The sequence below is a fragment of the Larimichthys crocea genome, chromosome XII (assembly GCF_000972845.2).
Source record: "Larimichthys crocea isolate SSNF chromosome XII, L_crocea_2.0, whole genome shotgun sequence".
In the NCBI taxonomy this organism is placed as follows: domain Eukaryota; kingdom Metazoa; phylum Chordata; class Actinopteri; family Sciaenidae; genus Larimichthys; species Larimichthys crocea.
In genome coordinates, this window is record NC_040022.1 from 4,493,652 (window position 1) to 4,508,245 (window position 14,594).

Consider the following 14,594-nt stretch of genomic DNA (forward strand, 5'->3'; position numbering starts at 1 on the left):
AGGCATTTCTAAACCAGGCACAGATTGAACTACGCCTACTGGAGCTCATGAACAAGCATGACACTGAGATGAAATATTACATAGGTAAGATGGACGACAAACACACACACACATATTCAGTTCAAAGTAAATCACACTTATTTTCATGTATTTATTTATTTTTATTACGCTATATATCGATCTGTTCTGTTTGTTTTGTGAGTAGCAAAGAGAAACTAGTTGCATTTTATTGTGGAGTGTGGAATTTAAAAACAATTTTGACAGGAAGTTATTTACATGTTGCCCAGTACTCTTGTCTGACTCAATTCTTGTTTCAGTGTGAATCTTAACCTTCCTCCTTGTCTCCCATCTGTCTGTGTGTGTGTGTGTGTGTGTGTGTGTGTGTGTGTGTGTGTGTGTGTGTGTGTATGTGTGTGATAATTAAAAATATCTGGCATTTTTTGTGTGTGACTGGACCTGTTTCCCCACATGATTCCAGAACTTTACGCACATAATTTCATATAAAATCGCCTCTAAAGAAGAAAGTCCCCGCGCGTCCTTAGATGTACGAGTTTTCGTGTTTCCTGTGTGTTTCCACGTTGCTGTTTTTAAGAGCAATATCTCCTCCACTTTCAGACACATTTTACGCACGAACGCACAACACATTTCCCAGTTTTTACGCGCTTCTATTCAGCATTTTAACGCAAACATAAAATCCCTCTTTGTGCTGTGTTTGTGAGTGTGTGTGTGTGTGTGTGTGTTTGTTGTGGTTCGAGGCTCCGTGGATCCGCATCCATTCAGCATCCAGCCCGCTGCTGTAGCACAATACCGCTTTTACAATCGGGGGAAAGGGCAGGCATTCAGAGATCAAACCCATTTGCTAATTTATAGTGTTTATAGTATTAGCGGATTGTGGTGACAGCACAATAGCACAATGGGCTTTCAGTGAGCCAGCTAGTGTTGAGAGAGAAACACAGAAACTGTCAGGTAAAGAGAGGCTGAGCTGAGCTGGGCCGAGCCGAGCCGAGCCAAAAACACTGAATATGCGCCATAACTGTGAGAGGAAGAAGACTTTCTCTGGAGGTTTCTTCACTTTTAAACAGTTTGGGATAAAACTGCAGACACCCCTGCGCTCCACAGTCCCCTTCTTAAACACAATAGCACCTAATAAATATTCACCAAGTCTTAAATTATGGTTTTATGGAGGTCGCAGAGCCATAAAAGATCTGCAAAGAGAGAGAGAGAGAGGTTGTAAAAAAAAGTGACAGACAGATAGAGAGAGACAGGCATAGTTCAGCCACCGGCAGTGGCCGCTGCGCAACCGGGCCAACAGTTTAAAGAGCGTTTAACGTAATTAACACACACCTCCCCCTCTCTCTGTCTCTCTCTCTCTCTCTCTCTCTCTCTCTCTCTCTCTCTCTCTCTCTCTCACACACACACACACACACACACCACCCAGCCCTGTCCTCACCCCCTCTTATCCCAATATCCCAACTCTTTTTAGTACAAACACCCCCTCCCTCCAGCTCACCTGTGAGGCCTCGCAAATGATCTCATCACATCTCATAACTTTTCCATCCTCCCTCTCCTCACCTGAGCTTCTCATCCAGGGGTAAATCGGTAGCCCCTCCTGCCTCTGCTGCTGCTGGTGGTGGTGCTGCTCCGGGATACTCTGCCTCCTGCAGGCCGGCTCAGGGAGCCTCGAGCTCACCGTGCATAACCGAGGCCGACCGGAGAATCTCTCCATAGCGCATCCCTGCAGAGAGGAGCACAGCGGCCCGGCTCCAGACGCGCTATACGCCCCTCCTGCGAGCATTTCAGCGGGGTTGAAAGGATGCGCGCCGGGTCTAGTAACCCCGCTGCTCCGGTTTAATCCCGGCAGAGACAAACAGAACGATGAGGAAGAGGAGGTGGAGGGAAAGGAGGAGGAGGAGGAGGAAGGAGAAGACAGGGAGGGAGGGAGCCCTTCGCTCCCTTTCCCACCGGAGACATGGAGCTGATATCCGCTGGACACGAGGGCGCACGAAGAAGACACGGCAGGAGCAACAGAGGAAGACGGGCAGGGAGAAGTTGGAGAGTCTGTGAAGAGCAGAGCGGAGCAGCTCGCAGCGGTTTGTTGGTATTTGGAAAACAGCGCGTTGGCGAAGTCGAGCGAACTCATAATTTGGTGCCGGTGATTTGTAGGCCCGGGGCGCTTTGATGTCGACTTTTTACGAGGCACCGTGAATTATTGGCGCGGTATTACTGTCTAGATTTACACCAAAAAAAAAAAAAAGAGAAAAAAAAAGAAAGTCACCCCACCCCACTCCCTCCTCCCTCCCATTGCTTCGCGAACCACGTGACCTCGGGTCCATGTGATGTCAAGAAGTCCAATGGCCGACGGGGTTTCCCTCCGGATGCAATATCATAATGGAAGAAATTAGCTGCAACACACAGGGAGTGACCGCCGCAACACACACACACACACACACATACAATCTATATTACACATCAATACGCAACAGCTCGGAACGTGTCCACTAATCACCGAGCCGCATGTTGAGCTGAAAAACAAAACGGCTGAGGCTGACAAACATCCAGCTCTAACTTAAATCTTTGCTGTCCTGCTTGCCAGGTTGGAAAACGGGTCAAGTCGTGCGCAAAAAGCGGAAAACGTCATTAGAGGTTCTATTGATTGAACCTGGAATGGAATGGCGCTCTTGGCACGTGCGTAAAGTTGCAGAGAAGCCTAAAGGATATGGATCCCCCCGCCTCCCCTCCTCCAAGTTTTCCATGAACGTCGTCGTCTTATCCCAACCCATACAAGAGACCACACAGCAGAACAAAACAAGGCTGCTGTTTGCTCCCAGCTTACAGTGTCACCGCAGGCAGAGTTAATAGATGAAGACGTGTAAACAGTAGAGAGGACGTTTATGGAAGCAGTCAAACGTGCCAAACACAAAATCATTGTGCAATAACGTTCACAGTGAAAGACTGCAGCAAGAGGCGGCATTCCTCTTTAATTCAACTAATGATCAAAACATAAAGAGTTACAGGTTAATATTTCTCACCACTGTGTCGTGTCTCTTGAAATATTACAGCTATAAGACACCAAACAGAGGTAAACTGAGCGGGTTTATGTTGAAGAAGTCTGTTATAAATCCCAGCAAGAAAAGAAAAAAAGAACGAGAAGAAGCACATTTTATCATAACTGATGGTATGAGTGTCTCTTCAGACCGGTCGAGATGAATCACCTCATCTTGGAGTTCAGGTCTGCTTAGTTCTGGTTCCTGGCACCGGGAAGAACTCACCTGGCGTGCAGGTGCTCTGCTCCGTGCGTGGTTCCGTACCCGTGACGTTGACCTTTCCTCGCCACGCAGCACTGAGTTCATCAAGATAAAACCTCCGCGCTGAGTGTGATGTTTAACAGAGCAAAGAGGAGTTATGCGTGCGTAAAAATGCAGTGATTTGTTTTTGCAACAAGAGAGATTAAATTAAATGATTAGAAAGAGACGGATTGTTTCATAGAACCGCGAGCTCTTCTCTCATGCGTTTTAAAGGCATTGTTTCGTTTTGTAAACCGAAAAGGCCTGCAAGCAAAGCCTGGACGTGTCATGCGTAAAACCTCTCGTCGTCACTGTGCCATGGAGTCATTTAGCTTCTCCAAAGGGCAACTGTCATGTCCCTGTAGTTAACGCATACATCGGAACAAAAGAGCCCCAAGTATTCCGTGCGTAACGTCACGTGCACGCTCAATTATAATCAGAGATTAGTTTACATTCCACTGAGCAGATGTGACTTTTATGAAATGGAGTCTCCGTTTTGGATTTGACGCAGAGCGAGTTAACACACATCATGCAGTTAACATAACAAAGTGATCAACATGCAACAACAAGATTTAGATTCAACTTTAAAGATCCAGATTCACCAAACCTCCACGTTCACCTGTGCTTGATTCATTTTGTACTAATTTATTTTGATTTGATATGAATTTATGAGAGCTTGTCACGTAAAGTACAATATACACAGAGGCAGGTTTTAGTATCTAGTATTCTTGTCTTTCATAATCTAGTTTTAATTCCCTTGTTATTATTTAATAATCATGTGGCGCAAATTCAAACTGTGTTTAATCAAATTAGTGCAAACTATCCGAGTCAGACAACTTGAGGTATGATCCCAGCATAGGAAGGCTAGTTTTAGAGTCATATAGCTGCCATGTAGTGTGATGTATGAAGGGGTCTAACAGCAAATTCTTGTCCTTTGACGCAGAACCAAGACTAACCAACAACTCTTAGAAATTTAGAAACGTCTAATAGATTTTTTAAATATTGTATGTATAACTATGGGGAAAAAAAGTCCAGTACTTTCTCGTTCTATCCCAGACAAAGTTTGACATGTTAGATCCATATTAGATTATTGTCCATTAACAAAAGCACAAAGTGTCAAAAATTGGAGTTAAAGGGCCACTCAAACAATTTTACCAATATAAGCTCACAAGGAGAGTATGTCATCATCACAGGTTCAGTTTTTGGAACCTGGCTCACACTAAGAACCAAACTGAAGGACATGTTGTGCTTTGCTGCTTTGAATTTTGAAGTACAAAACACGATTGCATAATCCTTGAATAATATTTGTCTCCTTATATATTCGTTTGTTAAAACGTGAATTCAGTGAAAACGTGTACAGCAGCATTAGAACTGCGACCGAAATGCATTATTGTGATAAATAAACGTCATACCGTCAGAAAGAATGCGCATTTTACCCGCTGCCTGTTTGATTATTTTCATTTAGGGCGTATGTGAAGCCTGTAACCACTCTCTGAGTGACCCTCACACCCAAACACCAAAAAGCTGTCTCACTTAAACCTTGTAAAAACCTGTTATTTGGTGTCGTGATGACACTGGGGATTCCCCATAAGTCCAAGCTGAAGTCCAGCTCAGGAAGATATATATGTGTGCATGTGTAAATATGAACGCTCGGTGTGTTTGATCTTCCCATATGGAAACAATCCGACCTCAAGTCGTCATCGTGATGATGATGGAAGGCAGTGTAATGGTGAATATAGAGGCCTGTAATAATGTAAGTGGAGGTGGAGGACCAGGCCATAAATAACGTGATGTTTGGATAGGATGTGGATTAGGTACGTGTGTAGAAGTGTATGTGTGTGTGTGTGCGTGTGTGCGTGCGTGGGTGTGAGGGGGGCGGCGTCTCTTGTTTTAAGTGGAGATTTCCGAGTCCAGGCTTAAATGTTTGGCCTCGTGAACTGAACGGTTTTATCAGTCTGGGTCCTGACAGAGTGTCCAGAGAGGAGAGAGGGATGGAGGAAGGGAGTGAGAGGAGGATTGAAGGAAAGGAAAGGAAAGGAAAGGAAAGGAAATGAAAGGAAAGGAAAGGAAAGGAAAGAGGGAACTTGTCTGATATTTCTTCTTCTTTCCCCCCTATTTTGATTAAATATTATTGTCATTAAATCCATAACGCCACATTTTTTTTCTCACATTTTTTTCTCGTTTTTATTTTTATGAATGTTCTCTTTTTTAAATCTGCACTGTGCGCATGCTTTTTACCCAAAAAGAGAAAAAAAAGGAAGACAACATAAAACAAACACCATCGATCAAAAAACGAACTAAAACGACAATTAGAGTGTGTAAAAAAGAGACCCGACCTACTAAAACGGCATAAATAGGCAGTTTCATGTTGTTGGAAATTTCATTAATTGCTACGTCATCATCATCATCGTCATCATCATCATCATCATCATCATCATCAATCATTGCCATAACAACAACAACATAGAAGTGAGAAGTACAGTAAAAAGTGCACCATCATCATCATTTTTAACTTAAAAACTATACAGCTGCCAAAGATAAAATTGTTAATGATAAACTTCTAACAATATAGAAATGTTTCCACGATAATTGTTCCACAAAGAAAGGAAGCTATCATTTTTCTTTCTTTTTTTTTTCTTCTTTTTTTTAAACACTAGAGTAGACTATGTTTGTTTGAGTTGGATTGATCCACCCCCCCTTGCCCGAATCGATTTGATGTATTTCATTTTTTTTAAAGTTCACTTTCTTGCTTCATTGCGTCTTTTTTTTTTTCTTCTTCTTCTTTTTTTTTCTTTCCCGCGCTTTGTACAGTCAGCAGACAGAGGCGCGAGGCCCCTCCAAGTCCGTCCAGCTCGTCAGTCGCCATTTTGGAAAACTCAAAGTTCCTCTTCCCATCGATTGAATCGTGGAGACAGCGGGGCAGTCCAATGGCCTAAGACCAAAAAAAAAAAAAAAAAAAACAGCACCCCCGAACCCACCCGAACCCTCCCTCGCCCCTTCTTGTCCAACATTTACAGCCTCCTCGCCCCCCTTCTCTCCTCCATCCCAACCCTCCATTTTCACCGCTTTTCTACCCTAGATCTGCTTGTGGGTTTTCTCGCAGCAATCCTCACCGGCAGAGGCCTGTGACCCCGCCGTGCCCGCCACCGAGCTTCCTCCACCACCTTCTCCATCACCTCCTCCTCCACCTCCACTCGTGCCTCCGTCCCGCAGCTCCTTCTCCCTCCTCTCCCTCTCCACCGCCTCCTGCTCGCTCTTGCTGCTGGGGAACTTGTCCTTGTTGTTCTCCTTCTTCCACTTCATCCTCCGGTTCTGGAACCAGATCTTCACCTGCCGCTCCGTCAGCGCCAACGCGTGCGACACTTCGATGCGGCGTTTCCGGGTCAGGTATGGGTTGAACAGGAACTCCTTCTCCAGCTCCAGGGTCTGGTACCGGCTGTAGGTCTGCCGGCCCCTCCTCCTGCCAGCAGCTACTGGGGAGAGGTGGTGAGGTGGGTGAGGAGAGGGGGGAGGAATGGGAGAGGGGGGGAGATTGTTAGAGGCAAAACTACGTTGTTACATCTTAACGTTGTTATCACCGCCTTCCACGTTAGACCCTTGTATAAAATCAAACACACCCATAGAGCTAGGCCTAACAGACTGCTTCATTAAAATTCGATTAAATTAATATTAAAAAATGGAAGAAGGGTGATTTTCTTTAAGAAACACATCAAATCAACATATCTGATATTCACTGAAAATCACAGATGACAGCAGAATGTCAGAAATATTTGAAAAATGTCAAATATAACCCAAAGAATCCAAGCGACATAATAAAACATTCCAAAAACCCCATTTTATAAATATTAAACTGAAAACAAAAGAATAAAATGCATAAATGAGACAATAATCAACTTGTCAGTAACTATTTGATTCATCTTCTAATCATTTCAAAATGTATTTTTAAGGCAAGTAATGGCAAAATGACTTAAAGTGGCGAAACTGAACTCTAAAACCTGTTTGAGTTGGTTTAAGAGGAGGTGCGTTGGTTAGCGGGCACACGGAGTGAGTCCTATGAGTTCACATGGTCAACATTTGCCTTTTTTTTTTATGTTTCCAGAACATTGTGCTCCCAAATAAACAAATACACCCTACACTGTCAAACACAGTGTACATGCAAAAGAAGACTGCATTCTGTAACTTCAGTGCATGTGATGTAAAGTCATGTGATCCTCATGTGACTTTAATGTTCAGGGGTCCCATAAAACACACCACGCTCCCTCTCTCTCTCTCTCAAACACACACACACACACACACACACACACACACACACACACACACACACACCTCTTACTACTACTCCTCAAACATGAGTCCAAGAACAGAAACACTCATAAACTGCAGTCCCCATTAAAAAGGTAACTCTTATATAACAGTCTAATCTACCCAGCACTCTCAGAAGCCCGCATGAATATTTGATGCTATAAATACGTTTAAAGGGGAAAAAAGGAGCCCGCACAGCAAAGAGCAGAACACAGATACAGAGAACTGCCTCTAATGACGAACACAGACTTTTAATTAAAAACGGTGACAAGTGAAGATGAACATATTATTATTTCCAAACCAACAGGTAATCATTTACTCTGCTCTCTCTCTCTCTCTCTCTCTCTCTCTCTCTCTCTCTGTCTCTCTCTCTCCCTCTTCCTCTTTCTTTTTTATTTCCGCAGCTTTGAAAGCAGCGCAGCTCTTCCTGCCGGCGCACAGACGCAATATAAAAATCATAAATACTTAATAAACGCACAAGAGGTCACAGGTTTGTGCACACACACGCTGGACACGCATGGGAGAGAAAATGGGCGCACGACTTTTCTTCAGTTAATAAGCGTGAGATATTTCATCCACCTGCGTTTTATGAAGCGAGAGTGGAGACAAAATATTTGTAATTTTTAATATCTCATACACGCTTACTCCAAACTGGGTGTTACTGTAATTATAAAAACTTCAGATATCATAATTTACCAACCTGTGTGGCAGCGTTGGAATATATAAACACCCTTAAAATGAGTTGTTATTAAAATAAGATTGATGCTCTCAGCGCTGCTAATAAACTGCAAGTTATTTGAGTATAAAGAGCGAATAAAAGCGACACATTTAACCGTGAAAGCCTGGCAGCAAACCTACATACAGAACGTTTGTGTAAGTGATTATATTTCCATAAAGCTGTTTGTCTTCCTCTTTGATTGTTCCATAAAAAGGAGCTGTGCGCCACGGACAAAATATGCCCGTGATCATAAAGCTTTGCTGCTGATCTGAAGGCAAACTCAAGCCAATCACAAGGCCACACAGAAGAGAGAGAATTCAAATATTTCTGCTGAATTAAGGAAAAAATCCCTGATGCTTTATTATATTATAATTTGCCTTATTTGTGATAAAACGTCTGCAGACTTTTTTCTGCATGGTCTGAGCTCACACACATACTCACTCATACGCACATACGCACATACGCACACACTCCTTCCAGGACAATAAAGTTTGTGGATTACATTAAGGAAGAGGACAATGACTTTGATGGGAGCGCATTCACTGCTCTAATCACATACAAGTCTCATATAGTCTATCTTGTCCGATCACATTATATAAAGCCTGCAGCTTCCTCCTGAAAAATATCTTCAATATCCACCAGTAGATATCCTCCACCAACACCAAACTCCAACCAAACTCCAGCAGAATTCTCTCTATACTGTTAAGAAAGTGCTCTCTCTGCCTCGCATGGCCTCACCCCTACATCATGGTGTGTGTGTGTGTGTGTGTGTGTGACTGTGTGTGGGCACAGAGCTGCTTTTTATGGTAAAGCAGCAGCAGCAGAGGAAGATGAAGACAAGGGAGTCTTTATGGAAATGAAGGAACTTGTAAGTGATGTAAATGTCTTGTATGTGTTATTTGTCACAGGGCTGGCGCCGTGATTTCGTGCTATAGGGACTGAAGGGAAGTAGGCGCCACATTCACTGCTGTCACCAGTCATGAATTAAGGGAAATGAGAAACACTTTCCTGGATAAAATGACAGCACGGACGCTTTGATCTGAACACTGCAACATGCATGGGGGACTTGAACCTCCAACCCCTGGATGCGTCAGTACAGTGCACACTAAACACCTTCCGCTAACAGCTGTAGGGGATCAGATATCTGCTTTTTGACGTATAAATCCTGAAATCTGTTGTATTTATTTGACATTCTCCTGCTGAAGGATTACACGCTCTTTAACGGCCCGGGGAAATGATACAAGCTTTGGGATTATGAAACATTTTAAAGAGCTATTACATATGAAACCTTTACAAAGCCAATTAAATAACCCTAAACAAATGCATGGCAGTTGGCAGTTGACATTTTGGAGGAGGGAGAAAACGAGGTTTGCCCTCCACAACAGATGCCAATGAGAGCCGAGGCAAAAGACACTAATACCATTATATATACATACATTCATTCTTGGACCTAATCAGACTTGACGCTTCTTTTTTTTTTCCATTTTAAAGTCGTACAGAGAATATGATTTCTAACCACAGTGGTCAAAGTCGTAAAACGGCTCATATTCACGAGTTTAGAATCAAACTCGGATATTAAACCTCCAGCTTGAAGGCTCAGGAGTATTTCAAGACTTATTCAGTGGGCAAGAGTCTTGATCGGTGCTGGGGTTATAACATAAAAAATGTGTGGAGGTGTGGAGGAGGTGATATCCCTCTTTATAACACAAATTATGAAATGTACCCCCTCGTTAGAGGGGGGGGTAAACGGGGGAGGATGACCGCCCTCCGCCGCTGCGCTCCATCCTCCCGTTTCACCCACAAAAGAGCGTCCGCCTTTTTTTTTCTGCTATTATAACTAATAAATCCTCACAGCGGAGCAACCATAATATCCCATCAAACCGTGCACGGGCTGTAACTGCGTGCGTACAAAGCATTCTCGGACATGATCGGCGCGGCTCGACACGCCTGATTTCCTGTTTTGACTCGACTTTTCGGCCCCCGGATGATCAGAGCTGACTTCTCCCGACCCGTTAAAGCTCCAAAGTATACTGTCTGAAAACTATTAATCATGAGGCTAATCACTGCTGAAGAAGGTCTGAACCTTTCAAGAAGTTTTTTTTTTTTTTTTTTTTTTTTTGCAGCCCCCGCGTTTGAGTGTTGTTGGCCGCTCGTGTTTAAAAGCTGGGAATGATTTGAAAAGCTGTTACGCACACAGGGGAGCAGGGCCAGACAAGTGCTAGGAAAATATAAGAGAAGCGTAAGAGATGTAAATTATGACAATTTACAGGCCGAGCAAACGGGAAATCTTCAATAGAGACACACACGCGCAGGGTGCACAGAGGAAACACTGCAGGGAAAGTGTTCACAGTCTTATAAAAACGTGCCCAAACGTGAATTAGCTCCTGTTATTACTGTTGTCTGGAGCAGGTGGGGGAAATGTTAGGATGGAAAGGAAGCAGCTCGAGGTGAAAACAGACCTCTGTTGGTTGTTGTTGTTTATTATTTTTCTATTTTATGATCATAATCATGAAGCCACAAAAGTACCTGTACAGGCTATAACCCGTCTGCAGCCCCACTTTAAAAAATACAACCGAGAACAGGAGCAATAAACTCACTCACTCACTCTCTCTCTCTCTCTTACTCTCTAACACACACACACACTCAAATGCACACGTGCGCGCGCGCACGTGCACGCGTGTACATATGCACGCACGCACACAACAGCACAGCTCAAGAAATATGGGCTCAAACAAAATGGGCTACTATACTGTACATGTCAATCCTCTCTCTCTAACTCTATGTCTCTCTGACATAAAAATGCCTTCTTGCATAATCAGTCTTTTTGTGGTTTAAAGCCATCAATTATAAGCTCCACTTCCCCACACTGCAAATAATTTATTTTTTCTTTTTAAAAAAAAATCACATTCTTTTAAGATTTATCATCATATTCACAGGCTGTGTGTGTGCCACAAACACACACACACACAAACACACACACACTGACACACACACACATGCACACATGTACGAACACACACACACTCAAGACACAAAAGCAAACCCGGCTCAGACGTGAACCACACGTACGTTACTTGTGGAGGTGATTTTGGTGTTTGAGTGAGCGGATCAGACAGGCCTTGTGTGTGTGTGTGTGTGTGTGTAGATCACACACGCTGTAAAGATGCTAAAAAATACTGTTTTATCCTACACACAAACACACACACAAACACACACACATGCCCCCCCTCCTTGCTTCGACCCTTTGGGGAAGTGGCCACCGTGTAGCCAAATAATCCCAGAGACCACAGGCAAGGCAGTAAAAAGCAAAAAAAAAAAAAAGGGCAGTAAAAGTTTAACCCGGGTCAGAGCTGCATGTCTAAGATGAGTCTGTGACTGGAAACAACTACCTCCACCAACTCTTTCCCATCTGCTCCATGCAGGGTTTTTTTGGAGGGGGTTTCACATGGAGAGGTCTCTGAGCTTCAGGTCTCTTCTCCCCCTCCTCCACCATCTCCCACCATAGCTTTATTTTTGACCGCTTTCCCCTCTTCTCCCTCTGAGCTTCAACCCCCGACTCCATTCGCCCACTATATGGCCGGGGTAATTAAACCCTAAAGTCATTCACAAGTTTTGGTGCCGCCAGTAAAACCATAAACGTGCTTTTGTCCCCCGCTTTGAACGCAGGAAGCTCTAATTGCTCCTCTTAAGCTGCTGCTTTTAAAACCACTTTTCCAACTTTCTCCCACCCCGTGTGTGCTACATTTGCTTGTCCTCCCCTCCTGGAGGAGCAGCAGCTTTGCTCCAAACATGGACACTCACCTCTTGGGAGGGACGGATCGGCTTTGAACAAGGCAAAAGATTAAAAAGAAAAGAAGTAAGAAGTGTAGCCAGTCTCCGTTTCCTCACCTTGCGGCCTCATCCAGGGGAACAGCTGCGTCGGTGAGGGGCTCTGCTCGGTTCCCTCCGCGTCCTCGCCGCTGAGCCCCGGCGCGCCTCCAAGCTTACAGTCGCTGTACTGGACCAGATCCGCGTCCTGGGCCCCAAAAAGCGTCTGCCTCTGCAGGGCGTCGTATCCGTAGAAGTTGCCCGGCTCGCCGTGGCATGTGACCGCGCAGGGGCTCTGCTGGTACGGGTTACTTGGCAGCGTAGAAGCGCTGTGGTGGTAGAAGTCCTGGATCTGCGGAGCGTGCTGGAAGGTGGCGCCGGAGCCCGGGCCGTACACCACGGTGGGCCGGCTACCGGCCAGGTCCTGCGCGAAACCGCACTCGTAGTAGTTCGGACGTAACGAGTCCCCGCTTTTATATTTGGAGAAGAGCGAGTTGACGAAATATGAACTCATCTTTTGTGTTGTTGTTGTTTTTTATTGTTGTTTCAGTTTGTGTTCGGCTCGGCGGAGTCAGAGAGGGACTGAAGGAAGCGACCGGCGGCTTTCAGTTGTGTTTTCTTTTTTTTTTTCTGCTTCTGTCGTGCGGTTTGAGGCAGAGAAACACCGACACACACACACAGACCGAGGGGAGGGAGAGAGAGAGAGAGTGAGGCAGGTCTGCCGCCGGTGTCGGTGACCGTTGTTGTGGTGTTTCCCCCCTCACGGCCACAACAGACGAGCGGTGTGAGTAACGGTAACGGCAACCAGCCAGAGCAGTAAGAGCCACAACAACCACAGCGACAACAATAACAACAATCACACCGATTCCATAAAATCTCCGGCGAAGAAGAAGAAAAAGAAGAGGAAGGAGAAGAAGAGGGAGAAGTAGAGGAGGAAGGGCTCGTGCGCATCACAATTCCGGTGTTAGCGCTGTAAGCGGGAGCCCTGTCGCGCTCTCAAACGGGTTTTCCGTGATTTACTCCTCTGCAAATGAGTTGTTTCATATTTTTTCTCCCTCCCTCACTCTCTCTCTCTCTCTCTCTCTCTCTCTCTCTCTCTCGCGCACTCTCTCCCTCTCTTTCTCTCTCGCTCTCCTCCTGGCCCCGGTGTGTGTGTGTGTGTGTGTGTCGGTTTCAGGGATAATTTGCATCTATTATCAGCTCTTCATCCCATTGGCTTTTTCCACGCACATAGACACACAAGCACGAGCGCGCGCGCGTGCACGCACGCAAACACACACATAGAGAGTCTATTATACACTTTTTTTTTTTTTTTTTTCCTCCTGTTTTTTGCGCCTCTATACCCGCACGCGCCTCTAAGCCTTAGATGATAGTCTCCCGGCTCCGGGAGCTCCGCGCGCCTGAGATAATGCAAAGGGGAGTGAGAGAATGAAGAAAGAGAGGAGAAGAAGAAGAAAAAGAAGAAGAAGAAGAAGAAGGGGAGGAGGAGAGAGGGGGGGGAGAAAAGGTACAGCATCAAGCCAGAAAGGAGGAGGATGATAGGGAGGAGGAGGAGGGAAGGGGCGGCGGGGTGGGGGGATTAATGAGAATTCTGCCGCTTTGCATCTGATCAAAAGCACACGCGCGCACACGCGCGCGCGCGCGCGCACACTACTCTTTCAAGCAGCCAACCAAAAGAAGAAGAGATGGATTTTTTTTCCCCCCTATACTTTAAAGCTGAGATTGGGTTGGGTGGAGGTGGTGGTGTGTGGTGCGGGTGATGGCGTTGCATCGTTGAGAGCGTCTCTCTCATTAATTGCTCTTTCTCATTTCTCCTCTTGAACCCTTAAAGGGGCGCGCGTGGCTGCTGCTGCTGCTGCTGCTGCATGGGAGCGAGGTGAATGAGGCCCGAAAATGTCAGGCAGCCTGGTGGAGAGAGGTTAACACAGACTGAGGAGTGAGGGGGAGAGAGAGAGAGAGAGAGAGAGAGAGTGGAGGGGTAGTGTGCTTCCTAATTGGTATTGGTTTTAACAAGTACGAGCCTATAAATGTAATTGAGGTTTTAAAACCAGTTGTCGGAGCCTTTTTCTTGTCTTCCATTCCCAGCCTGACTGCTGCTGCTGCTGCTGCTCCTGATCAGAAGAGCTCAGGGGCCCCTTGGACGCACGCTTCCTGATCATCGTATACTTTTATAAATATGATCTCCATAAACATGCGAGGAGGACTGGGGAGGGTAATAGAGTAGGAGAAAGTGGCTGTAAACGCTTTAACAAACTATAAAGCTCCATAAAGCGGAGGGGCAGTGTTTGCTTGTTTACGTCCTCGCAGCAGAGAAACAAAAAGAGGGCTTTTTTTTTTTTTACGACGCGCCCTTTGCGCGACCGGAGGCCGTAAACGCCTCATCCTTTGCCCGGTATTTAATTGTTATTTTCGCCGTGGTTTTTCCATAAGGCCGTGGTCCTTCCTGTCCTGTCTGAGTGTAAAGGTGGAGGTGGGGTGGCGGT

The 14,594-nt window shown here is 45.3% G+C and overlaps 2 protein-coding genes across 3 annotated transcripts in view; both read right to left on the reverse strand.

The window, feature by feature from the left end:
- Positions 1-3,716, reverse strand: part of hoxb7a (homeobox B7a) — a 14,044-nt gene extending 10,328 nt beyond the window's left edge. The window contains exon 1 of the mRNA XM_010741213.3: positions 1,573-3,716. Within this exon, the coding sequence (XP_010739515.2) occupies positions 1,573-2,140 (568 nt within the window). The 5' untranslated portion in view covers positions 2,141-3,716. The remainder of the gene's footprint in view (positions 1-1,572) is intronic.
- Positions 3,717-5,440: 1,724 nt separating this feature from the next.
- hoxb8a (homeobox B8a) lies at positions 5,441-13,200 on the reverse strand. Of its 2 annotated transcripts, none has more exons than XM_019257032.2 (2): positions 12,193-13,200; positions 5,441-6,754 (listed from the first exon to the last, which is right to left on the reverse strand). In XM_019257032.2, the coding sequence occupies exons 1-2, from the start codon at positions 12,623-12,625 to the stop codon at positions 6,360-6,362; spliced, it is 828 nt and encodes a 275-aa protein (XP_019112577.1). In that variant the 5' UTR covers positions 12,626-13,200; the 3' UTR covers positions 5,441-6,359. The 2 variants fall into 2 exon arrangements, with proteins under 2 accessions (XP_019112577.1, XP_010739472.1); XM_010741170.3 differs by having other exon boundaries at positions 5,441-6,757.
- Between the last annotated feature and the right edge of the window lie 1,394 nt (positions 13,201-14,594).

Bases quoted from the DNA above. Each gene is read 5' to 3' on its own strand.
- hoxb8a (XM_010741170.3), bottom strand. From the start codon at position 12,625: ATGAGTTCATATTTCGTCAACTCGCTCTTCTCCAAATATAAAAGCGGG. The intron at 6,758-12,192 runs GTGAGGAAACGG...ACCTCTCCCCAG, and splicing joins CCCCTGGATGAGGCCGCAAG to TAGCTGCTGGCAGGAGGAGG.